General features: G+C 36.7%; 1 protein-coding gene across 7 annotated transcripts in view; it reads left to right on the forward strand.

Annotated features, from left to right (window-relative positions):
* DDHD1 (DDHD domain containing 1) overlaps positions 1-25,195 on the forward strand; it is a 120,563-nt gene that overhangs the window by 63,928 nt on the left and 31,440 nt on the right. For all 7 annotated transcript variants that reach the window (XM_009211550.3, XM_009211551.3, XM_009211552.3 and 4 more), the window contains 3 exons: positions 863-991; positions 2,343-2,490; positions 20,303-20,409. In XM_009211550.3, the coding sequence (XP_009209814.1) occupies positions 863-991; positions 2,343-2,490; positions 20,303-20,409 (384 nt within the window). The remainder of the gene's footprint in view (positions 1-862; positions 992-2,342; positions 2,491-20,302; positions 20,410-25,195) is intronic.

Raw genomic sequence — 25,195 nt, forward strand, 5'->3', positions numbered from 1 at the left:
CAAATGATCCTCCTGCCTCAGCCTCCCAAGTAGCTGGAACCACAGGCATATACCACCATGCTCAGCTGATTTTTTTAGTTTTTATGTGGAGATGAGGCCTCACTGTTGTTGCCCAGGCTGCTGTCAAACTCCTGGGCTCAAGTGATCCTCCTGCCTCAGCCTCCCAGTGTGCTGGATTATATGTGTGAGTCAATGCACCCAGCCAACCATATTGATTTGAACATCGTGGCAGAAAAACATTTCCTTAATTCTGTATACTAAAATATCTTTCAGTTTTGGATTTGTGCTATGATGGGCAATATCCGGTAATTATTGGCTTCACCATCCATTCCAAAAATACCTCATTTTCTAATAGATTATTCTTTTCCCAATTTAAAGGTAAATTTTTTCCCCCTGAGTCTTATTTTGTCTAGCACTTAGTGAAATTTTTACAAATCATTTGATATTTTTAGTAAAATCAGTAGAAGAAACTGAAGTGAAGTTGCTGTGTCAAAGCTATTGAGAGCTTGAGGTATATATGCCTTAGACCCAATGAAGAGTCAGCCACATCGCCTGGAAAAGCAGTTGTTTAATTATCAAAACACATAGAAACTGTATATTAGAGGTTAAAATTATGATGGTTAAGTCACTCAGTGCTTTAAAAGGTTGCCATTCCCTATAGCAGGATTAATCATTTATAAAATAAAGTCCCTATCCATTACTTGCTTCACATAACTTTTATGTGAAATAGTGTTTTATTGAATTAAGTTTCATATCTGAGTTTGTTAGATAACATTGATTTAAAAATCTGAGTGTTATAATTTTTCAAACAAATAAAGTTTGTCTTGGAGACTTTCAAATTAGCTTTTCCTTTTTACAATAGCTGTTCATAGTTTCAAGTTGAGTCGAAACCATGTGGACTGGCACAGTGTGGATGAAGTATATCTTTATAGTGATGCAACAACATCTAAAATTGCAAGAACAGTTACCCAAAAACTGGGATTTTCTAAAGGTAATCATTAAATATTACTATAGCTTATCAAAATTTTGGGAATCTGACTTTTCTCTTTATATTCAAAATAGACAATTCATGTTCTGTTTTTAGTATGTTTTAAATGTATTAAATTTAGTGACAGATTCCTTTTTAAATGAAACTTTTTAAGTTGAGGTGACATGTGTTCGTCAAGGAATAATTATATATTTAGAATGATTTGACAAGATTAATAAATATCTTTTATACTTCTGAAAGCACAAAAGCTGTTAAACCTAAATTGTGGCAGTTGAAATATAGTGTCAAGGAAGATGAGGACTGAGGATTTTCCATCATATTTAGTGACCTGGAGGTCATTGGTGACTTAGATGGATTGATGGGGCAGAAACCAGATCGGCATGGGTTGAAGCATAAGTAGAAGATGAAGCAATGGAAGCAATGAGAATAGACAACTCTTTTTTCTTCTTTTTTTTAAGATGGGGTCTCACTCTGTCCCTAGGGGGACAGAGCAGTCCTCCGAACTCAAGCCTCCTCAAGGGCTCAAGCAATCCTCTGAACTCAGCCTCCTCAGTAGCTAGGATTACAGGGATGCACCACCATGCCCAACTAATTTTTTTAATTTTTTGTAGAAACAGAGTCTCCTTAGGTTGTCCAGGCTGGTTTCAGATTTTTGGCTGCAAGCCATCCTCTTGCCTTGGTCTTCCAAAGCTCTGGGATTACAGACTTGAAATACAGTGCCTGGCCTGACAACTCTTTAGACATGTTTGACTACATGAAAGAAAAGAGAGAATGATACCTGGGGAAGATGGGAGAGCATTATCAAAAAATAAATGTAAAAAGAATTTTAAAGTTTGATACAATTTTTATACCATATTTTACATTTTTAATTTCAATAATGTGCTTTGAATATCTTTTTATGTTTATTACTCAGTTGTATTTATTTTCTGAATTACCTTGTGTAACTAGCTTAATTTGCTATTTGAATGGTTGTCTTTACTTTTTAATTAGTAAGCTCTCTTTGTATACTTAAGTAATTATGTGTTATATTTTGCATATTTTTTCCAGTTTGCCATTTCTTTTTTCCTGATATTTTCTTATTATAATATAGAAGCTTTAAATTTTTATATATTCAATTTGTCCTTCTTTCCTTCCATTTCTTTCTCTTTATGGTTTCTGGCTTTGGTTTTGTGTCCAGTCCACTTTATATCACAGCTGATCAATATATACCTTCTTACAGTTTTTATTTCCTCCCCCACAGCCAGTGAAATTTTTTCATAATATTCCTTTTACTTCTTTTTTTTCTTAAAACATATTGTGGAAAATGCTATTTCTCAGATTAAATAGTAAATTTAGAATTAAAATTTTTCTACAGCATCAAGTAGTGGGACCAGACTTCATAGAGGTTATGTAGAAGAAGCCACATTAGAAGACAAGCCATCACAGACTACCCATATTGTATTTGTTGTGCATGGCATTGGGCAGAAAATGGACCAAGGAAGAATTATAAAAAATACAGCCATGTAAGTTCTTTGATGAATACATTCTATGTCTAGTCTAGAATCCAAACTTTCATCCAGAGTATAAGAGATATTAACAGTATACTAATTCCACTGCATGTTCCTCCAGTGCCAACTATTCGAATACCTCTTAAGTCATAGATCAAGTATCTGGACCAAATTTTGAGAGGGATTATGTCTACTGGATGATGATGATGTTTGATTTTTTTCTCCCCACAGTATGGAGGAGAAGAGGGATAAGGAAGCCTTTTTAAATCTAATATGTTAAGTTAATTTATAGTCTAAGGTTGAAAGCAAGAAAAATATCTAGTTTTGGGTTATATCTTACTCTCTGAACTTCAGAAACTAAGAATACTGCAAAGTTGCACAACTCTAAAAGGCTAAGAAATAGCCAATTAGCAGCTTAACCTATCCGATTAATTGCTACCCAAGGAAACTGAACTCTGAATTTTATGTGGAAAACAGTGGATTATTTACCAACACACCAGACAGGTTATTTACCTCATTAGTTTATTTATATTCAGTTTTATCCTAAAACTTTTTAAGATGTTTTAGGGGTATATATGATATTTGCGTGTTTCAAAAACATTAATGACTTTGTTAAAAGGGCATGTTAGGGTTAAGGGTTCCACCGCAAACTTGGCTGTGAGCTAGCAGCCAGTGTAAAGAAAAATATAATCGGTTATAGATGATGCCAGGAGAACAAGTCTGTTGTTGACAGGTCCAGTTTATTTGATTCTGAGGCTTATAAAGGTTCATTTGAGTCCTTATAAAGTAAACGGTGTTATGATACTAGGAAGTATGTCCTCAGCAACACCTGTATAATAATAATGCAATGCTGAGTTTTATTTCACTTTTTATTGTAACATCTCTTAATGTCAGCTAATGGATTAAAGTAAAAATACAATTCAACTTCTTTTTATTATTATACTTTAAGTTCTAGGGTACATGTGCACAACGTGCAGGTTACGTATGTATACATGTGCCATGTTGGTTTGCTGCACCCATTAACTCGTCATTTACATTAGGTATATCTCCTAAGGCTATGCCCCCCACATCCCCTCACCCCGGTGGGGCCCAGTGTGTGATGTTCCCTACCTTGTGTCCAAGTGTTCTCATTGTTCAGTTCCCACCTATGAGTGAGAACATGCAGTGTTTGGTTTTCTATCCTTGTGATAGTTTGCTCGGAATAATGGTTTCCAGCTACATCCATGTCCCTACAAAGGACATGAACTCATCCTTTTTTATGGCTGCATCGTATTCCATGGTGTATATGTGCCACATTTTCTTAATCCAGTCTATCATTGATGGACATTTGGGTTGGTTCCAAGTCTTTGTTGTTGTGAATAGTGCCGCAATAAATATACATGTGCATGTGTCTTTATATTCACATGATTTATAATCCTTTGGGTTTATACCCAGTAATGAGATTGCTGGGTCAAATGGTATTTCTAGTTTTAGATCCTTTAGGAATCACCCCACTGTCTTCCACAATGGCTGAACTAGTTTACACTCCCAACAGTGTAAAAGCATTCATATTTCTCCACATCCTCTCCACCTGTTGTTTCCTGATTTTTAATGATCGCCATTCTAACTGGTGTGAGATGGTATCTCATTATGGTTCTGATTTCCATTTCTCTGATGACCAGTGATGATGAGCATCTTTTCATGTGTCTGTTGGCTGCATAAATGTCTTTTGAAAAGTGTCTGTTCATATCATTTGCCTACTTTTTGATGGGGTTGTTTGATTTTTTTTCTTGTAAATTTGTTTAAGTTTCTGGATATTAGCCCTTTGTCAGATGGGTAGATAGCAAAAATTTTCTCCCATTCTGTAGGTTCCCTGTTCACTCTGATGGTAGTTTCTCTTGCTGTGCAGAAGCTCTTTAGTTTAATTAGATCCCATGTGTCGATTTTGGCTTTTGTTGCCATTGCTTTTGGTGTTTTAGTCATGAAGTCCTTGCCCATGCTTATGTCCTGAATGGTATTGCCTAGGTTTTCTTCTTGGGTTTTTATGGTTTTAGGTCTAACATTTAAGTCTTTTATCCATCTTGAATGAATTTTTGTGTAAGGCGTAAGGAAGGGATCCAGTTTCAGCTTTCTACATATAGCTAGCCAGTTTTCCCAGCACCATTTATTAAATGGGGAATCCTTTCCACATTTCTTGTTTTTGTCAGGTTTCTCAAAGATCAGATGGTTGTAGATGTGTGGTGTTATTTCTGAGGCCTCTGTTTTGTTCCATTGGTCTATATCTCTCTTTTGGTACCAGTACCATGCTGTTGGTTACTGTAGCCTTGTAGTATAGTTTGAAGTCAGTTAGCATGATGCCTCTAGCTTTGTTCTTTTTGCTTAGGATTGTCTTGGCAACGTGGGCTCTTTTTTGGTTCCATATGAACTTTAAAGTAGTTTTTTCCAATTATATGAAGAAAGTCATTGGTAGCTTGATGGGGATGGCACTGAATCTATAAATTACTTTGGGCAGTATGGCCATTTTCACGATATTGATTGTTCCTATCCATGAGCATTGAATATTCTTCCATTTGTTTGTGTCCTCTTTTATTTCATTGAGCAGTGGTTTATAGTTCTCCTTGAAGAGGTACTTCACATCCCTTGTAAGTTGAATTCCTAGGTATTTTATTCTCTTTGTAGCAATTGTAAATGGGAGTTCACTCATGATTTGGCTCTCTGTGTTAATGGTGTGTAGGAATTCTTGTGATTTTTGCACATTGATTTTGTATCCTGAGACTTTGCTGAAGTTGCTTATCAGCTTAAGGAGATTTTGGGCTGAGACGATGGGGTTTTCTAAATATACAATCATGTCATCTGCAAACAGGGACAATTTGACTTCGTCTTTTCCTAACTGAATACCCTTTATTTCTTTCTCTTGCCTGATTGCCCTGGCCAGAACTTCCAGCACTATGTAGAATAGGAGTGGTGAGAGAGGGCATCCCTGTCTTCTGCCAGTTTTCAAAGGGAATGCTTCCAGTTTTTGCCCATTCAATATGATATTGGTTGTGGGTTTGTCATAAATAGCTCTTATTATTTTGAGATGTATTCCATCAATACCTAGTTTATTAAGAATTTTTAGCATGAAGGGCTGTTAAATTTTGTCAAAAGCCTTTTCTGCATCTATTGAGATAATCATATGGTTTTTGTCCTTGGTTCAGGTTATGTGATGGATTACGTTTATTGATTTGCATATGTTGAACCAGACTTGCATCCCAGGGATAAAGCTGACTTGATCATGGTGGATAAGCTTTTTGATGTGCTGCTGGATTCTGTTTGCCAGTATTTTACTGAGGATTTTCTAATCGATGTTCATCAGGGATATTGGTCTAAAATTCTCTTTTTTTTGTTGTGTCTCTGCCAGGCTTTGGTATCAGGATGATGCTGGCTTCATAAAATGAGTTAGGGAGGATTCCCTCTTTTTCTATTGATTGGAATAGTTTCAGAAGGAATGGTACCAGCTCCTCTTTGTACCTCTGGAAGAATTTGGCTGTGAATCCGGTCCTGGACTTATTTTGGTTGGTAGGCTCTTAATTATTGCCTCAATTTCAGAGCCTGTTACTGGTCTGTTCAGCGATTCAACTTCTTCCTGGTTTAGTCTTGGGGGAGGGTGTATGTGTCCAGGAATTTATCCATTTCTTCTAGATTTTCTAGTTTATTTGTGTAGAGTTGTTTATAGTATTCTCTGATGGTAGTTTGTATTTCTGTGGGATTGGTGGTGGTAACCCTTTTATCATTTTTCATTATATCTATTTGATTCTTCTCTCTTTTCTTCTTTGTTAGTCTTGTTAGCGGTCTATCAATTTTGTTGATCTTTTCAAAAAACCTGCTCTTGGTTTCGTTCATTTTTTTGAAGGACTTTTTTGTGTCTCTATCTCCATCAGTTCTGCGCTGATCTTAGTTATTTTTTGCCTTCTGCTATATTTTGAATTTGTTTACTCTTGCTTCTCTAGTTCTTTTAATTATGATGTTAGTGTATCAATTTTAGATCTTTCCTGCTTTCTCTTGTGAGCATTTAGTGCTATAAATTTCCCTCTATGCACTGCTTTAAATGTGTCCCAGAGTTTCTGGTACGTTGTGTCTTTGTTCTCACTGGTTTCAAAGAATATCTTTATTTCTGCCTTCATTTTGTTATGTACCCAGTAGTCATTCAGGAGCAGATTGTTCAGTTTCCATGTACTTGTGTGGTTTTGAGTGAGTTTCTTAATCCTGAGTTTAATTTGATTTCACTGTGGTCTGAGACACAGTTTGTTGTCATTTCTGTTCTTTTGCCTTTGCTGAGGAGTGCTTTACTTCCAACTGTGTGGTCAGTTTTGGAATAAATGTGATGTGGTGCTGAGAAGAATGTATATTCTGTTGATTTGGGGTGGAGAGTTCTGTAGATGTCTATTAGGTCTGCTTGGTAAAGAGCCGAGTTCAAGTCCTGGATATCCTTGTTAACCTTCTGTCTCATTGATCTGTCTAATATTGACAGTGGGGTGTTAAAGGCTGCCATTATTATTGTGTGGGAGTCTAAGTCTCTTTGTAGGTCACTAAGAACTTGCTTTATGAATCTGGGTGCTCCTGTATTGGATGCATATATATTTAGGATAGTTGGCTCTTCTTGTTGAATTGATCCCTTTACCATTATGCAATGGCCTTCTTTGTCTCTTTTGATCTGTTGGTTTAAAGTCTGTTTTATCCAAGACTGGGATTGCAACCCCTGGTTTTTTTTGTTTTTATTTTTGCTTTCCATTTGCTTGGTAGATCCTCCTCCATCCCTTTATTTTGAGCCTATGTGTGTCTCTGCACATGAGATGGGTCTCCTGAACACAGCACACTGATGAGTCTTGACTCTTTATCCAATTTGCCAGTCTGTGTCTTTTAACTGGGCATTTAGCCCATTTACATTTAAGGTTAATACTGTTATGTGTAAATTTGATCCTGTCATTATGATGTTAGCTGGTTATTTTGCCCATTAATTGCTGCAGTTTCCTCCTAGCATCGATGGTCTTTACGATTTGTCATATTTTGCAGTGGCTGGTACCAGTTGTTCCTTTCCATGTTTAGTGCTTCCTTTAGGAGCTCTTGTAAGGCAGGCCTGGTGGTGACAAAATCTCTCAACATTTGCTTATCTGTAACGGATTTTATTTCTCCTTCATTTATGAAGCCTAGTTTGGCTCGATATGAGATTTTGGGTTGAAAATTCTTTTCTTTAAGAATGTTGAATATTGGCCCCCACTCTCTTCTGGCTTGTAGGGTTTCTACCAAGAGATTGCTTTTAGTCTGATGGGCTTCCCTTTGTGGGTAACCTGACCTTTCTCTCTGGCTGCCCCTAACATTTTTTCCTTCATTTCAACCTTGGTGAATCTGACAATTATGTGTCTTGGAGTTGCTCTTCTCGAGGAGTATCTTTGTGGTGTTCTCTGTATTTCCTAAATTTGAATGTTGACCTGCCTTGCTAGGCTGGGGAAGTTCTCCTGGATAATATTCTGAAGAGTGTTTTCCAGCTTGGTTCCATTTTCCCCCTCACTTTCAGGTACACCAATCAAACATAGATTTGGTCTTTTCACATAATCTCATATTTCTTGGAGGCTTTGTTCATTTATTTTTACTCTTTTTTCTCTTCTCTTTTCGCTTCATTTCATTAATTTGATCTTCAGTCACTGATAACCTTTCTTCCACTTGATCAAATCGGCTACTGAAGCTTATGCATGCATCAGGTCTTCAAGGTCATTCAAGGTCTTCTCTACACTGTTTATTCTAGTTAGCCATTCATCTGATCTTTTCTCAAGGTTTTTAGCTTCCTTGCGATGGGTTCGAACATCCTCCTTTAGCTCAGAGAAGTTCATTATTGCCAACTTTCCGAAGCCTACTTCTGCCAACTCGACAAAGTCATTCTCCATCCAGCTTTGTTCTGTTGCTGGTGAGGAGCTGCGATCCTTTGAAGGAGAAGAGGTTCTCTGGTTTTTAGAATTTTCACCTTTTCTCCTCTGGTTTCTCCCCATCTTTGTGGTTTTATCTACCTTTGGTCTTTGATGATGGTGACCTACAGATGGGGTTTTGGTATGATGTCCTTTTTGTTAATGTTGATGCTATTCCTTTCTGTTTGTTAGTTTTCCTTCTAACAGTCAGGTCCCTCAGCTGCAGGTCTGTTGGAGTTTGCTGGAGGTCCACTCCAGACCCCGTTTGCCTGGGAGGTATCTCCCAGTTAGGCTGCACGGGGGTCAGGGACCCACTTGAGAAGGCAGTCTGTCTGTTCTCAGAGCTCAAACACCATGCTGGGAAAACCACCACTCTCTTCAAAGCTGTCAGATGGGGGAGGATGTTTAAGTCTGCAGAAATTTCTGCTGCCTTTTGTTCAGCTATGCCCTGCCCCCAGAGGTGGCATCTGCAGAGGCAGGTGGGCCTCATTGAGCTGCGGTGGGCTCCACCCAGTTCGAGCTTCCCGGCCACTTTGTTTACCTACTCAAGCCTCAGCAATGGCAGACGCCCCTTCCCCAGCCAGGCTGCCACCTAGCAGTTTGATCTCAGACTGCTGCACTAGCAGTGAGCAAGGCTCCGTGGGTGTGGGACCCGCTGAGCCAGGTGCGGGATGTAATCTCCTGGTGTGCCATTTGCTACGACCGTTGGAAAAGCACAGTATTTAGGTGGCAGTGTCCTGATTTTCCCGGTACAATCTGTCACGGCTTCCCTCAGCTGGGAAAGGGAAATCCCAGACCCGTTGCACTTCCCAGGTGAGGCGATGCCCCGCCCTGCTTCAGCTTGCCCTCCATGGGCTGCACCCGCTGTCCAACCAGTCCCAATGAGATGAACCAGGTGCCTCAGCTGGAAATGCAGAAATCACGCATCTTCTGCATCAGTCACACTGGGAGCTGCAGACCGGAGCTGTTCCTGTTCAGTCATCTTGGAACAGACCTCACAATTCAACTTTTTAAAGAAAAAACCTTGTCACATAGTGCCAGGCCAAGTCTGATCCTTTTCAATCTCCATGGCTTATATTACAGGAATCTCTTCCCTCTGATCCTGATTTTACTTTCTGATGAGTTGTATATTACTTCCTGTGATGTTTATGTTTTTATGTTAGTATGCAGATATTTTGTTTGGATGTCTAGGAACCTGAGAACTAGGTTTACTTGCATATTCTCTCTGGAGCCATTGATAAATAAGAAGGTATCGGTTTGATTTCTTTGAGTACAAGTGAGGGAAATCCTAACCCAAAAAGGCTTAAGCCAAAAGCAGCATTTAGTAACTCATAAAACTGAGGAGTCTAGGAGTTAAATTGCCAAACAAGTCATCAAAATCCAGTTTTATCTGCTCTATCACCTTCATTGTGGAGCCATTATCACACATCTCCTTTGATTCCAAATGTTGTTTGTATAATCTTGTGCTCAAATTCAAGAAGAAAGAATTAGTCTTTTTTTCCAAAAGTCCCAGCTAGTCTATGCATTTCAGTGACTAGTGATGTTGCATCCAACTTCCTGAATCTATGCATGTAGCCATGCAGGGTATGATTGGCTAAACTGGTCATATTCCCAACCTAGAATCAGATGGAAGTTGACTTCATCTTAACTATAGGAAGAGCTAGATTCACAGATAAAAATCACGAGCTATTATTGGAAGTAGGATGAATGAATCCAAGGTGGCTCAAAAAAAAACCCAAGTGTCCACTACAGGGAGGATTGCCATCATTTCTTCATAGACAGGTTAATTTGATGGAAAATTCTACATATAACTTAGTAATCAATGGAAAATATTCATATAAAAAGGAATTCTGCATAATAAATGATTTAAAGATAGGAAAATCTATATGATTTCTTACCATTTCCCTGCTTGCTGTCATTCCTAAGTTCAGTATTCAGGCCTGTACAAAACTTCATCCTTATCAGGGCCATCCTGAAGCTTGTGTGTACTTGTGATTGATTTGACAGCCTTTTGTTCTCTCAGGATTTCTTTAAATCATGTCTTAGATTCCTGGTAATATAGAGTTTTCCCTCTTAACATTATTTTAGCAAACCTGCTAATGATTAGTTCAAACTAGCTTTAATCACCTTTGTTCCAGAAAAATATGTTTACTACTTAACACAGATTGAGAAGCAAATTTTTAGACAACTTCTGGGAATGTCAGATATAGTTTACTAAAAGGGATAAATGGAAGGCATTTTAAATACAACTGGATTTACTTTTTGTGGAGTTTCCTTATAAGGGAACTAGTCATAGAACTTGTATACCTAATGCCCTAAATTAGTCATTTTAAAGCTATAATCTTAGAAGAATATAAGGAGGTTTTCAATTAAACACAGTGGGTTGAACACATGAGCTTATCTTATTCCCTCCTGAAACCTCTTTGAACATGATATAAAAAAGAATTTTAAAAAGCAGAAAGGCATAAACCCATAAGTACAGAAAAACATGGGAGAATAAACAATAGTGACAAGAATATCAACAAAACTTATATTTTTGAACAGGAAATATACACATGTAGTTCACAAAACAAAATATTAAAATGTGGAGTAAAAAGGCTGATTCTCATTTCTTCTCCATCTTCCCTCATTTTCCTTTGTCCTTGTATCCCCATTTATAGTCTTCTAGATTTTCTTTATGCATATACAAATTTTTTTCCACACAAAACGTGCATGCTATAGACTTCTGGACCCTGTTTGTTTGTTTGTTTGTTTGTTTGTTTTAAAAATGTATTTTGGATTGCTTGAGCCCAGGAGTTCAAGACTGTGGTGTGCGATGATCATGCCTGTGAGTTTCCAGTGCACTGCAGCATTGGACAATGAAGCAAGACCCCATGTTTGGTTTTTTGGTTTTTTTTTTTTTTGAGACAGAGTCTTGCTCTGTTGCCCAGGCTGGAGTGCAGTGGCATGTTCTTGGCTCACTGCAGCCTCCGCCTCCTAGGTTGAAGAAATTCTCCTATCTCAGCCTTCCTAGTAGCTGGAACTACAGTCACACGTCACCACACCCAGCTAATTTTTGTATTTTTAGTAGAGACAGGGCTTCGTCATATTGGTCAGGCTAGTCTCAAACTCCTGACCTCAGGCAATCCACCTGCCTCAGCTTCCCAAAGTGCTGGGATTACAGGCGTGAGCCACCACACCCGGTCAACCTCATCTCTTAAAAAAAAAAAAAAGTATCTTGGAGATTACTGTTCATGATTTTCTATTTATATCTTTTTCTTTTTTTTTCTATATTTATATCACACGTATATTTTCTTAAAACCAATTAGTTTACCAATTTTTTTCTAATTGAGAGGAATTATGAAGGCTTATTTTTTACAGCTATTTAATGATCCCTAGTTGTACAGTAATTCTTAAATGCTATTAATCTCTATCTTCTCTTCTTACAATATGAGGTAAACATTCATTGCTCAGAGAACATGGAAGTTGAAATAAGCTTATAACAGGACTGAAATCATGATTTTTGTGCATGCGTAGCAGCACAGTAGTGGGTCATTGTCTGAGGTATAGTATTATATTTTTTAATCATTCCTTTTTCTCATTTTCTCTATCCCCTGTTGGTCTCAGTAGTTCTTATGAGATATTTAAGAAATAGATTTTACTGCTTTTAGTAAGGCAAATTTGGGCATCTAGCCAGAACATATCCATCTTCTCTCTTCCCTCTCCCTGTCTCCCCCTTCCTCTCTTTGGCATCCCCCTCCTCTCCCTTCTCCTTCCCTCACTATTTTTTCATTTTTCTTGCATCCTTTTCTTTTTTTTCTTAACAGTCACTCCAGTACTCCAAATGATTCAGTAGACATACCTGTTTGATCAATTTTTGATCATTTGAGAATTATGATAGCGATCCTGTGGAGGGAAGGATTGTATAAGTTTGCTTTAGAAAAAAACAACATTTTAAGCAGATGTAGTGTTTCCGAGTTGAGAACTCAAAGTTAGCGTTTCCCAGCTACATCACTATTGACATTTTTGACTGGATAGTTTTTTATTATGAGGGCTGGCCTGTACATTGTAAGATGTATAACAGTATCCCTAGCCTCTTCTCACTGATGCAAATAAAACCCTTGGTTGTTAGAACCAAAAATATCTCCAAACATTGCCAAGTGTCCCTCAAAGTACAAAATTGTCCATGGTTGAGAACCACTAATCTAAATGAACTCTTTTGTGTGCAAATTCAAACAGCAACACACGTACCACTTCCTAATTACTGTATCACAATGATTTACCTAAAAACTACACAGCCATCAAAATTGAATGAGTGGGTAGAAAAATATTAGAAATTTTAAAACTGAACCTTTGAAAAGATGACAAAGAAACTTTAAAAATGTTCCTGCGACCGTTACTTGAGTATCTGATGTAAAAAAGGAACTTTTAGACTCTGTGGATAATAAAGAGAACCTGCCTTCAAGTCTAAAGTTTTGGTTATCATTTTATTTTCAGTGATGATAAGGGAAGCACATCTTTATTTTGGCAAAGTAGAATCTATTTAGGCTTCTTAAAATGCCAACTTTGGGGATATGCAATCAATAAACATAATTATAATGTAATACCTTTTAAAATATACTGAAAATGAAGATAGACTTTTCAACAAGTACTATTGGGATAGCTAGATTTGCATATAGAAAAAAAAAAAATTGGATCCATTGCTCACACAAGGATAAATTTCAATTGGATTACATTTAAGTGAAAGAAATGAAACCAGGACATGGTAGCACGTGCCTATAGTCCTAGCTACTTTCCTAGCTACTTGGGAGGCTGAAGCAGAAAAATCGCTTGAGCCCAGGAATTCGAGGCTGTAGTGCCCTATGACCACACCTATGAATAGCCACTGCACTTCAGCTGGGGCAACATAGCAAGACCTCATCTCTAAACAAACAAACAAAAAAAGGCCAGGGGGAAGGAAAAGAAATGAAATTATACAAGTATTAGGGATTTTTTTTAAAGGAGAGCTTGAATTCTTCTAGAACTTAGGAATAGAGAAAACTATTCTATGACTTGATCCACAAGAAATAAGGAAAAATATTGATAAATATTATATCATCTAGAAAAAAAATATGGCAAAGAAAAACTAAGTTGAACTGAAAGAAAACATTTTCAACTTATAGATGAAGGATTCTTAATATGTGAAATCATGCTAAAAATAAAAATATGTTCAACCACCTTATGGGAAAATGGGCTAAAGATATAAGCAAGTAGTTCCTAGAAAAGGAAATGGCTGTTCACCGTATGAAAAGTCTTTTTTTTTTTTTTTTTTTTTGGAGAGAGTTTTGTTCTGTCACTCAGACTGGAGTGCAGCGGTGCAATCTTGGTTCACTGCGGCCTCTACCTCCCGGGTTCAAGCGATTCTTCTGCCTCAGCCTCCCAAATAGCTGGGAGGGACTACAGGTGCGCACCACCACACCCAACTAATTTTTGTGTTTTTTTAGTAGAGTCTGGATTTTACCATGTTGGCCAAGCTGGTCTCAGACTCCTGACCTCAAGTGATCTGCCTGCCTCGGCCTCCCAAAGTGCTGGGTTTACAGGCATGAGCAACGCACCCAAACAGATGTCATTTCTTAACTATCAGATTAGCACAAGTTCAAAATTTGACGACATGCTTTTTTGGCCAGGCTGTAGGTAATAGATGTTCTTATACAGCTGATGGAATGCAATGAAAATGAGTATGTGGCAGTATCTATCAAAATTACATATGTATTTATCCTTTGACCCAGAAAACCTAGTTCCAGGACTCTATCCCAAAAAATATCAGCAAAAATAAAAGGACGTGCACAAGGCTTTTGATTGCAGCATCACGTAGGGAACTACTCAAATGTTCATCAGTAAGAGATAGGTTGATAAACTACAGCTATTGTCTATATAATGGAGTAGTATGCAGTTGTAAAATAAGGAAGATCTCTGTGTATTACTCTGGTTATTTGAAAAGATTCACAAAGTTGAGAACCTTTTAACTAGACCAAGAGAAAAAGAAGATTCAAATTACTAAAATCAAAAGTTAAAGAGGAGACATTACTACCACCAACCTTAGAGAAATAAAAAGGATTATAAGGGAATACTATGCACAATTCTGTGCTACAGAGTGTATAACCTAGATGAAATGAACAAATTTCTAGAAACAAACTACCAAAACTGTTTTAGTAATCACTTTCCAAGACAGACACAAACTAGGAAAACTGATCTGGTAACGAGTAAGAAATAGGAAGTCTGAGGAGACCTATAACAAGTACAGCGTTTGGATTAATAATCAAAAAACTTCCCACCAAAACAACAAAAGCCCAGGACCCGAATATTGCACTGGTTAATTCTACCAAACATCAAAAGAAGAATTAAGCTGGGTGCATTGGCATGTGTCTGCAGTCTCAGCTTCATGGAAGGCTGAGGCAGGAGGATTGCTTGAGCACGGAAGCTCCAGGCTATAGTACACGACTGTTCCAGTGAATAGCCACTGCACTTCAGCCTGGGCCACATAGTAAGATCATGTCTTTTAAAAAAAAATAGAGAAGAATTAGCACCACTTCTCTACAAACTCTCTAAAAAATAGAAAAGGAAGGAAGATTTCCCAGCTCATTCTATGAAGCCAGTATTACCCTGATACCAAAAACCAATGAAAGCATCATGAGGAAAAGAAAACTATACCAATATCCCTTGCTGAATACAGACCACAGAAATCTCAATGAAATGCCAACAAACTGAATCCAGCAACATATATAAATGGTTATATACCATGACTAAGTGGCATTTATCCCAGGAATGCAAGATAGGGTCAACTTTTTTTTTTTTTTAAATCAAGGTAATCCACCACATGTAGAATGAAGGAAAAAAAAAACCACATCATGTGACTTTCAGACACAGAAAAGACATTTGACAAAATCTCAACATACTTTCATAATAAAAGCACTCAGGAAATTAGAAACAGAAGGCAACTTTCTCAATCTGGTAAAGGGCATCTACAAAAAGCCTGTGGCTAAACTTATTCTTTAATAGTGAAAGACTGAAAGCTGCTCCTTGAGATCAGGAACAAGACAAAGATATCCACTCTCACCACTTCTGTTCAGCATTTGCACTGTGCATTTCAGCCACAGCAATTAATCAAAAGAAATAAAAGACATCTAGATTAGAATGGAAGAGATAAAACTATCTCTGTTTGCAGATGGCATGCTACTATAAGTAGAAAGTCCTTTTGTTCTTCAAAGGACACTGAAGAAAATGAAGATAACCCTCAGAATGGGAGAAAATATTAGCAAACCACGTATCTGATAAAGGTGTAGGATCCAGAATATATAAAGTACTCTTACAACTCAACAGTTTTTTAAAAAGGAAGACCCCAGTTTTTTTTAAATGGGTAAAGGATTTGAGTAGGCATTTGTCCAAATAGGGTATACAAATGGCCAATAAACTTGTGAAAAGATGGTCAGCATCTTTAGTTATTAGAGAGATGTGACCTTGAACACTACCACTTTAAAGGTACCACTTTATACCCACTAGGATAACTCTTATCGAAAGGATGGAAATTAACAAGTATTAGCTAGGATGAAGAAAAATCGCAACCCTTACATGTTTCTCGTGAGATTAGAAAATAGTACAGCTGCTTTGGAAAGAGTTTGGCAGTTTTCCCAAAAGTTAAAGTTAGTGTAGGGGCCAGCAATATCGTTATGTGTATACCCAAGAGATCTGAAAATGTATGTCCACAGAAACTTGTTAAAGAATGTTCATAGAAGCATTATTCATGATAGTCAAAAAGATGGAAGCAACCCAAACATCCATCAGCTGATGAGTGGTAAGCAAAAGTGGCATATCCATATAATGAAATACTATTCAACAATGAAAAGCAATGAAGTACCGATTTATGATGCAACATAGATGAGACTTGAAAACATTACACTAACTGAAAAGCCAGACACAAAAGACCGCATATTGTATGATTCTATTTATATGAAATACTCAAATAGACAAATCTGCTGAAAGTAGATTAGTGGGTGCCGGTGGGTGGGAGGAAGAGGGATAGAGAGTGACTGCTAATGAGTATAGTGTTTCTTTCTGGGGTGATGAAAGTGTTAACAAAATTAGATAATGGTGATGGTTGCATAAGTCTTTGAATATATTAAAAGCCACAGTTGTTGTTTAAAAAAAAAAAAAAAACTAGTGAAGTTGTATCAAAAGCAACTTGAAGAGATTCACAGACCTAAAATAGGAGACAATTTGAACCTTGGTAAGGATAATAACTACAGTGGATTGATATGCATCAAATATGCTTAAATCTGTGAATTAGTAATGATATCAAAATATATAAAACCTAATAACTTGTTATTTTGAGAACTGTTAATAAAGGGGAAGAATTAACCATTTATCCTGCCTTTTCTAGGTTAACTGTGCCTCAGTTCATGCAGAAACTATTTGGTTATACCCCAGTGCAGCTAAATATTTAATGTAAGGAAATTTCTTTTTCTAGAAGTATAAGTCTATAAACAAATGAAGAGTGATGGAATATAAAAGGCACTTTTGCCACCATGAAAACTAATGGATTTAAACAATGATCATCAGTAACTGCTATCATCACCAAAAAGAGAAGAGTTGTATGTACCTATGTACATATGGAGTAGTAGTCTCACCAAAACAGAGCTTGAATCTGATGAAGCCCTTATAACTAACTACCAAATTATAGGAAACAGGACAAAGAACATGTTAACACCATAGGGATGCAATGAATGAAAATCGGACTCTGAGTAACTTTATAGGGAACATAAACACAAAATTACAGGTATACCTCAAAGATATTGTGGGTTTGATTCCATACCACTGCAATAAAGCAAATACCATAATTAACAAGTTGCACAAATTGGCTTCTCAGTGCATATAAAAGTTATGTTTACACTACACTGTAAACTGTTAAGTATGTGATAGCATAATGTCTTTAAAAATCGATGTACATATCTGAATTTTAAAATGCTGTGCTGCTAAACGTTGCTAACCAGTTATCTGAGGCTGCAGTGAGTTCACAGCATCTTTTTGCTGTTGAAGGGTCTTGCCTCCATGTTGATGGCTGCTGACTGATCAGGATGGTAGTTGTCAAAGTTTGGGGTGGTTGTGGCAATTTCTTAAAATAAGACAACAATGAAGTTAGCCACATCAATTGATTCTTCCTTTCAGAAAGATTTCCCTGTAACATGCAATGCAGTTTGAGAGCATTTTACCCACTGTAGAACTTACTTGAAAATTTGAATCAATCCTCTCAAACCCTGCCACTGCCTTATCAACTAAGTTTATGGCATATTCTGAATTCTTTGTTGCCATTTCAGCAATATTCACATCTTCACCAAGAGTCCATCTCAAACCACTTTCTTTGTTCATCCATAAGAAGCAACTACTCATCCTCTGAAGTTTTCTCATGAAATTGCAGCAATTCAGTCACATCTTCACACTCTTCTTATTTTAATTCTCTTGCTATTTCCAATACATCTGCAGTCACTTCCTCACTGAAGTCTTGGGCCCCTCAAAGTCATTTATGAGGTTGGAATCCATTTCTTCCAAACTTCTGGAATGTTGAGATTTTCACCCCCCGTGAATTACTGAATCACAAATGTTCTTAATGGCATCTAGAATGACGAGTTCTTTCCAGAATATTTTCACTTTACTTTGCCCAGATTCATCCACTATCTATAGCAGCTATAGCATTATAAAATTTGTTTCTTAAATGTAAGGCTCGAAAGTTAAAATTACTCCTTGATCCATGGGCTGCAGAGTGGATATTGTGTTAGCAGGCATGAAAACAACATTCATCTCCTTGAACATCTCCATCAGAGCTCTTGAGTGACCAGGTACATTGTCAGTAGGCAGTAATCATTTGAAAGAAATCATTTTTTTTTTCTGAGCAGTAGGTGTCAACAGTGGGCTTAAAATATTCAGTAAGCCATGCTGTAAAAAAAGATGTGCTGCTATCCAGGCTTTGTTGTTCCATTTATAGAGCACAGGCACAGTAGATTTAGTATAATTCTTAAGGGCCCTAGGATATTTGGGATGGTCAGTGAGCATTGGCTTCAACTTTAAGTTACCAGTTGTGTTAGCTCTTCACAAGAGAGTCAGCCTGTCCTTTGAAGCTTTGAAGCCAGGCATCGACTTCTTCTCTCTAACTGTGAAAGTCCTAGGCATCTTTTTCCATTAGAAGGCTTTTTTGTCTACGTTGAGAATATGTTTAAGGTAGCAACCTTCATTGATTATCTTGGCTAGATCTTCTTAACTTGATGCAGCTTCTACTTCTACATTAGCACTTACCTTACACTTTTATGTTATGGAGGCAGCTTCTTTCCTTAAACCTCATGCACTAACCTGCTAGCTTCAAACTTTTCTTCTGTAGCTTCTTTGCTTCTCTCAGTCTTTTAGAATTGAAAAGAGTTAAGGCTTGCTCTGGATTAGGCTTTGGCTTAAATGAAGGAAAAGTTGTAGCTGTTTTGATCTTCTATCCAGACCACTAAAACTTTCTCCTTATCAACAATAAGGTTTTTTCATTTTCTTATTTGTGTGTTCACTGGAGTAGTACTTTTAATCTCCTTCAAGAACTTTTCCTTTACATTCACAAAGTGGCTAACCGGTGCAAGAGGTTCAGCTTTTGGCATGCTTGGCTTTTGACATACCTCCCTCACTAAGCTCCATCATTTCTGGTTTTTTATTTGAAGTGAGAGATGTGCGACTCTTCCTTTCACTTGATCACCTAGAGGCCAGTATGGAATTATTAAGTGCCCTAATCTCAATATTGTTGTGTCTCAGGGATAATACGGAAGCCCTTGAAGCAGGAGAAAGGTTGGGGAATAGCCAGTCAGTGGAAGTCAGACCACATACATTTATCGATTAAGCTCATCTTATACAGGTGCAGTTCGCCAGAGTGGATGTAATAATAATGAGAAAGTTTGAAATATTGTGAGGATTACAAAATGTGACGGACACAGAGTGAGCACATGCTATTGGAAAAATGCACTAATAGATTTGCTCCATGCAAGGTTGCCACAGACCTTCAGTTTTTTAAAAAGTGGAGAAAAAGGTAATATCTGCAGAGTGCAATTTTTTTTAAAAAATGAATGCGGTAAAACAAGGTATGCCTTTACAAGGCAAAATAGAGAAAGGAGCCTGTAGTAGAGACATGTCTTTTAATTGCAGTGCATGGATTGTATTTAGAGCTCAGTTTAAACAAGCGTAAAAAAAAATTTAATATTATGAAATAATATTTATAGTCCAACTGGAAAAATAGGACCACTGAACTACGTATTTGCTGAAATTAAACAATGATTAATTTCTTTGGTATGATAATACTGAATAGTTTATGTTTTTCTTATATTTTAGAAATATATACTAAACTATCTACAGACAAAATAATGCAATATCTAGGATTTGTTTTTAAATATGGGAGAAGGGAGTGACTCCTAAAGGAATAGCATGAGGGAGTTTTTCTGGATGAACTGTTCTGAATTGTGTAATACTAATCACAAATCTGCACATGTGCTAAAATTTATATAACTGACACCAAAAGGGGGAAAAGAGTCAATTTTATAGTATCTTCATATTTTAAATAAAATTTTAAAATTTATATTATGGAAAGGATGAAGAGAGCAATAGATGGAACAAGATAGGTCATGACTTGCTAATATTTGGAGCTGGGTGATGGCACTGAGGTATTCATTATGCCATTCTGTCTACTGAAAATTCTTATGTATAATTATTTAGAATATAATGTAAAAGCTTGGAATATTTGAAATCGTAGATGGCAAATTTAGGACAAAGCTATAAGCAAATGGAAGTGTTATGATTAAACACATTCTATCTCATATACATTTATATGTGAAGTTATTCTCATAAAGCTTTGTTTGCATTCTTGTTTGTTTGTTTAGGATGAGAGAGGCTGCAAGAAAAATAGAAGAAAGGCATTTTTCCAACCATGCAACACATGTTGAATTTCTGCCTGTTGAGTGGCGGTCAAAACTTACTCTTGATGGAGGTATATTTTGTTTAAAAATTGAATGATTTAGCCAATGGCAAACTTTTACCAAAACAAATGCAGAAAGTTTTAGAAAATACTTCTTGTTCATTGAGAACATAGTGTCTTCCATTTAATTGTCTTGAGGTATACTCACCCTTTGTTCTAGATTATTTAAGAAAATAAAATCCATTGATTTCTAAAATAATTATACTGACTAATATCATTTGAACCACTATATAGATTTCATAGATAGCACTGTTTTCATGCATGCCCTCTGTGGATTGTGAGGGCGGGTCGAGGGATATAGCGGGAACAAAATGTTTTCTAAAGTTTTTGACACTAAGTTGATTTGTCATCACTTTAAAAATATTTGTTTTCCACAATTCCATACGAGCTTACATTTTTCTTTCTAATAATTTTCCCCTCATAATCGGAAAATAAAAATCTCAGGGTTTTTTTTTCCTTTGTTGTTTTTCATACGTTCCCTGGGCTGGTGAATTACAGTCTATCATAGAGAATTTGTATATTTGTTTAAATAAAATCAGTTTAGTTGTCTTCCTTAAAGATCTGTCATCAACCAAAATATGTGTCTTTCTTTACACAAAGTTATTTCCGTTAAATATTAAAACCATAAAAACAGAATGTTTAGATTGATTATTTACATAATCTGCAAAATGAGAGAGTTGTTATACTGGATATAATATTAGCAGCTGCCCTTTGCGGAGCCTTTTGCTATGTACCTGGCAGTCTGCTGTGCATTTTGCATGGAGTATCTCATTTAATTGTCTCAAAAATTCATGAAATACCTGCTATATTTTCTCCATTTTACTGATAAAACTGAAACTCACTAAAAGGCAAATTTAAGAGTGGCAGGCAGAATCTAGCTCTGTATGATGGCAGATTCTATGTTTATCACAGTGTTAAACTGCCTCCCTGGGTGATTTATAAGAATTTGTCCAGGTCTGTGATTCTGTCTCATAGTCAGTTACGATTTATAAGGACTCGTCCAGGTCTGTGATTCTGTCTCACAGTCAGTTAGGAATGTCAGTTGTAGTTTATCAAACCCAAATTGCATCAAAAATTGTAATGAGTTTAAAAAAAAAAAAAAAGAAATGTTATTGACCCAAACAGATCTCAGCAGCAGTGGTTGATATGTAAAGTTCTAGTGTAATAACAACATGATCCCTTGAACTTCTCCCATTCATACAGGTAAATTGCTCAGGCTTCTCAGGAAAGTATATAATATGGATGAATTACTATTTAGTAAAACTCCTGAGTTTGTAATTTCTGTTAGGTTTAAGCTACTTTGGTAGTATAAAAGGCATTCTGATGAGTGAAAGAAGCCAGTCTTAGGCTGGGCGCAGTGGCTCACACCTGTAATCCTGACACTTTGGGAGGCTGAGGCAGGTGGATCATTTGAGGTCAGGAGTTTGAGACCAGCCTGGCCAACATGGTGAAACCCTGTCTGTACTAAAAATACAAAAAAAATCAGCCGGGCTTGGTGGTGGGCATCTGTAATCCCAGCTACTTGGGAGGCTGAGACACGAGAATCACTTGAACCCAGGAGACAGAGGTTGCAGTGAGCCAAGATTGTGCCACTGCACTCCAGCCTGGATAACAGAGTGAAACCCTGTCTCAAAAAAAAAAAAAAAAAAGCCAGTCTTGAAAGTTTATATACTTTATGCTTCCATTTTCATGACATTTTGGAAAAGGCAAAACTTCAGGGACAGAGAACAGATCATTGGTTAGCAGGAGTTAGGGGAAGCAGGGAGGATTTGAATTTATAGGAGCAGCATGTAGAAGTTTTTCAGGGTGATGGAACAGTTCAATATCCTGATCCTGGCAGTAGTTACGTAAAACTACACATGCAAGTCAATTTTATTGTGTGTAAATTTAAAAATAATTTTAAAAGGGTATCTACCTACAGCACACATCATTGCGTTCTTTGGCAGTGAAAGGCTAAAACCATTTCCTTTAAATCAGGAATAAGCCAAAGATATCCACTCTTATAATTTAAACATTCTGCTTGAAAGTCTTAGTGCAGTAAGATAAGAAAAAGAAATAATAGTTACAAAGACTCAGAAACATCTGTTTTGATTTGTAGGTCATATGGTTGTCTACTCAGAATATACAAAAGAATATACAGAAAAATTATTAGGCCGGGCAGAGTGGCATGTGGCTGTAGTCCCAGCTACTCGGAGGCATAGGCAGGAGGATCACTTGAGTCCAGGAGTTTTGTGCTGTAGTGCACTATGCCAAGCAGGTGTTCACACCAAGTTCACTATCAATATGATGACCTTTCAGGAGCAGGGAGAGGTGAAAGAGCCCAGGTTGGAGAAAAAGCAGGCCAAAACTCCTGTGATGATCATTAGTGGGATAACACCTGTGAATAACCACTGCACTCCAGCCTGGGTAACAGAGACCCCATATCTGGGAAAAAAGAAAAAGAAAAAAAATTTATTAGAATTAATAAAGTAATTTATTAGGGTTGTGACATAGAAATTCCATATATAAACATAATTGCATTTCCGTATACCAAGAACAGACAAATAGCATCAAAAATATAAAGTTCCAAGAAATAAATCTAGCAAAAGAAGTATATTTATGTTACAAATTAAACAATTAAAAGACCTTAAACACAACTTAAAGATAATTTCCTTAGATTGGAAAATTCGTTATTCTAGAGGTGTGGATTCTCCCAAATCGATCTATAGATTCCATGTAATTCCAATCAGGATTTCCAGAGTTTTTCCATGAAACTTGACAAACTGATTCTGAAATGATTATCAAAGAACAAAGGGCTAAACAAAGTCAAGAGACAGCACACGGAATGTGATAAAATATTTGCAGACTACCCATCTGACAAGAGATTAATAACCAGAATATATAAGGAGCTCAACTGTATAGGAAAAAAAATCTAATAATCTTATCAAAAAAATGGGCAAAAGATTTGGTAGGTATTTCTCAAAAGACAACATACAAATGGCAAACAGGCATATGAAAAGGTGCCAACGTCATTGATCATCAGTGAAAGGCAAATCAGAACTACAATGACATATCTCACCCTCGTTAAAATGGCTTATATCCAAAAGACAGGCAATAACAAATGCTGGTGAAATGTGGAGAAAAGGGAACCCTCGTATGCTGTCAGTAGGAATGTAAGTTAGTACAACCACTATGGAGAACAGCTTGGAGGTTCCTCGAAAAACTAAAAATAGAGCTACCATATGATCCAGTAATCCCACTGCTGGGTATATATTAAAAAGAAAGGCAGTCAGTGTATTGAATAGATGTCTGCAGCATCCTGTGTTTGTTACAGCACTGTTTACAATAGCCAAGATTTGGAAGCAACCTAAGTGTCTATCAACAAATGCATGGATAAAGAAAATGTAGTACATATGTACAATGGAGTACTATTTGGCCATAAAAAAGAATGAGATCTTGTCATTTGAAACAACATGGATGGAACGGGAGGTCATTATATACTCAGGCACAGAAAGACAAACAGCAGATGTTCTCATTTGTTGGATCAAAACAACTTACGGAGATAGAGAGCAGGCTGGTTATCAGAGGCTGGAAAGGATACTAGGGAGGTGGGGATGGTTAATAAGTACAAAAAAATAGAATGAATAAGACCTAATATTTGATTGCACAACAGGGTGACTATAATCAATAATAAATTAGTGGCACATTTTTAAATAACTAAAAGAGTAGTACTGGATTGTTTGTAACACAAAGGATAAATGCTCGAGGGGGTGGATACCCCATTTTCCATGATGTGATTACTATGTATTACATGCCTGTATCAAAATATCTCATGTACCCCATAAATGTATATACCTCCTATGTACCCATAAAATTTAAAAAAAAAAAAAAAGAAATAAAAAAGGAACAAAGGTCTGAAAATAGCCGAAACACAGAATGACGGATTTGAGGGGTAGAGTCTTGACCTACTAGGTAGCCATACCTAGTACTGTATTCAAACTTCTGTAAATATCCTTGGCACAAGGATAGGCAAATAGACCTGTGTACCAGATTAGAGATTCCCTAAACAGGAAACCTGTCATACCTGGCATTACAGATCGTTGGTGAAAGGATGGCCTGTTCCATAAATGGCATATGGTAACTGGGTGTCCTATGGGGGAAAAAAGTAAAAAATGATCTCTACTTCACATTTCACATGGATCAAAAACATGATAATATGAAAGCCAAGACCTTAAAACTTTTTAGAAAAATATACAAAACACTACCTTTACAACCTCAAGGTGCAGGGAAAGAATTCTTAATATACAAAAAAAATGCAACTATAAACTAACAAATTTGATTAGATTAAAATTAAGGACTTCTCTTTACCAGTAGACCATAAAAAAAGAAAGACAAGCCACAAACTGAGAAAAAGATGTTATAACAGAGCAACAGATATAACCGCCAAAAGTTTCATATCCAGAATAAAGGACAAGAAACTTAAGTGGGAAAGAAAAGATTTTTTAAATTTATGTATGTATATTTTTTTCTAGTAATCAAGGAGATGCAAATTAAAGCCACAGTGAAGTATCGTTCATACCCATCAAGCAAAAATTTAAGAAAGTGACAATACCAAGTGTTGTTGGGGTTGTATAGTAGTGAGAGTTTTCATTCACTATTGTTGGGAATGAAACTTGGTATAGTCACTTTGGAAGATTTAACATCATCTTATAAAGTTGAAGGTGCATGTGCCCTTTGACACAGTAGTTCCACTTCTTAGAGATATACTCTAAAGAAACTCTTAAGCATGTGCACCAGGAGACATGTAAAACAGTGTTAT

This window comes from Papio anubis, chromosome 7, assembly GCF_008728515.1.
Source record: "Papio anubis isolate 15944 chromosome 7, Panubis1.0, whole genome shotgun sequence".
In the NCBI taxonomy this organism is placed as follows: domain Eukaryota; kingdom Metazoa; phylum Chordata; class Mammalia; order Primates; family Cercopithecidae; genus Papio; species Papio anubis.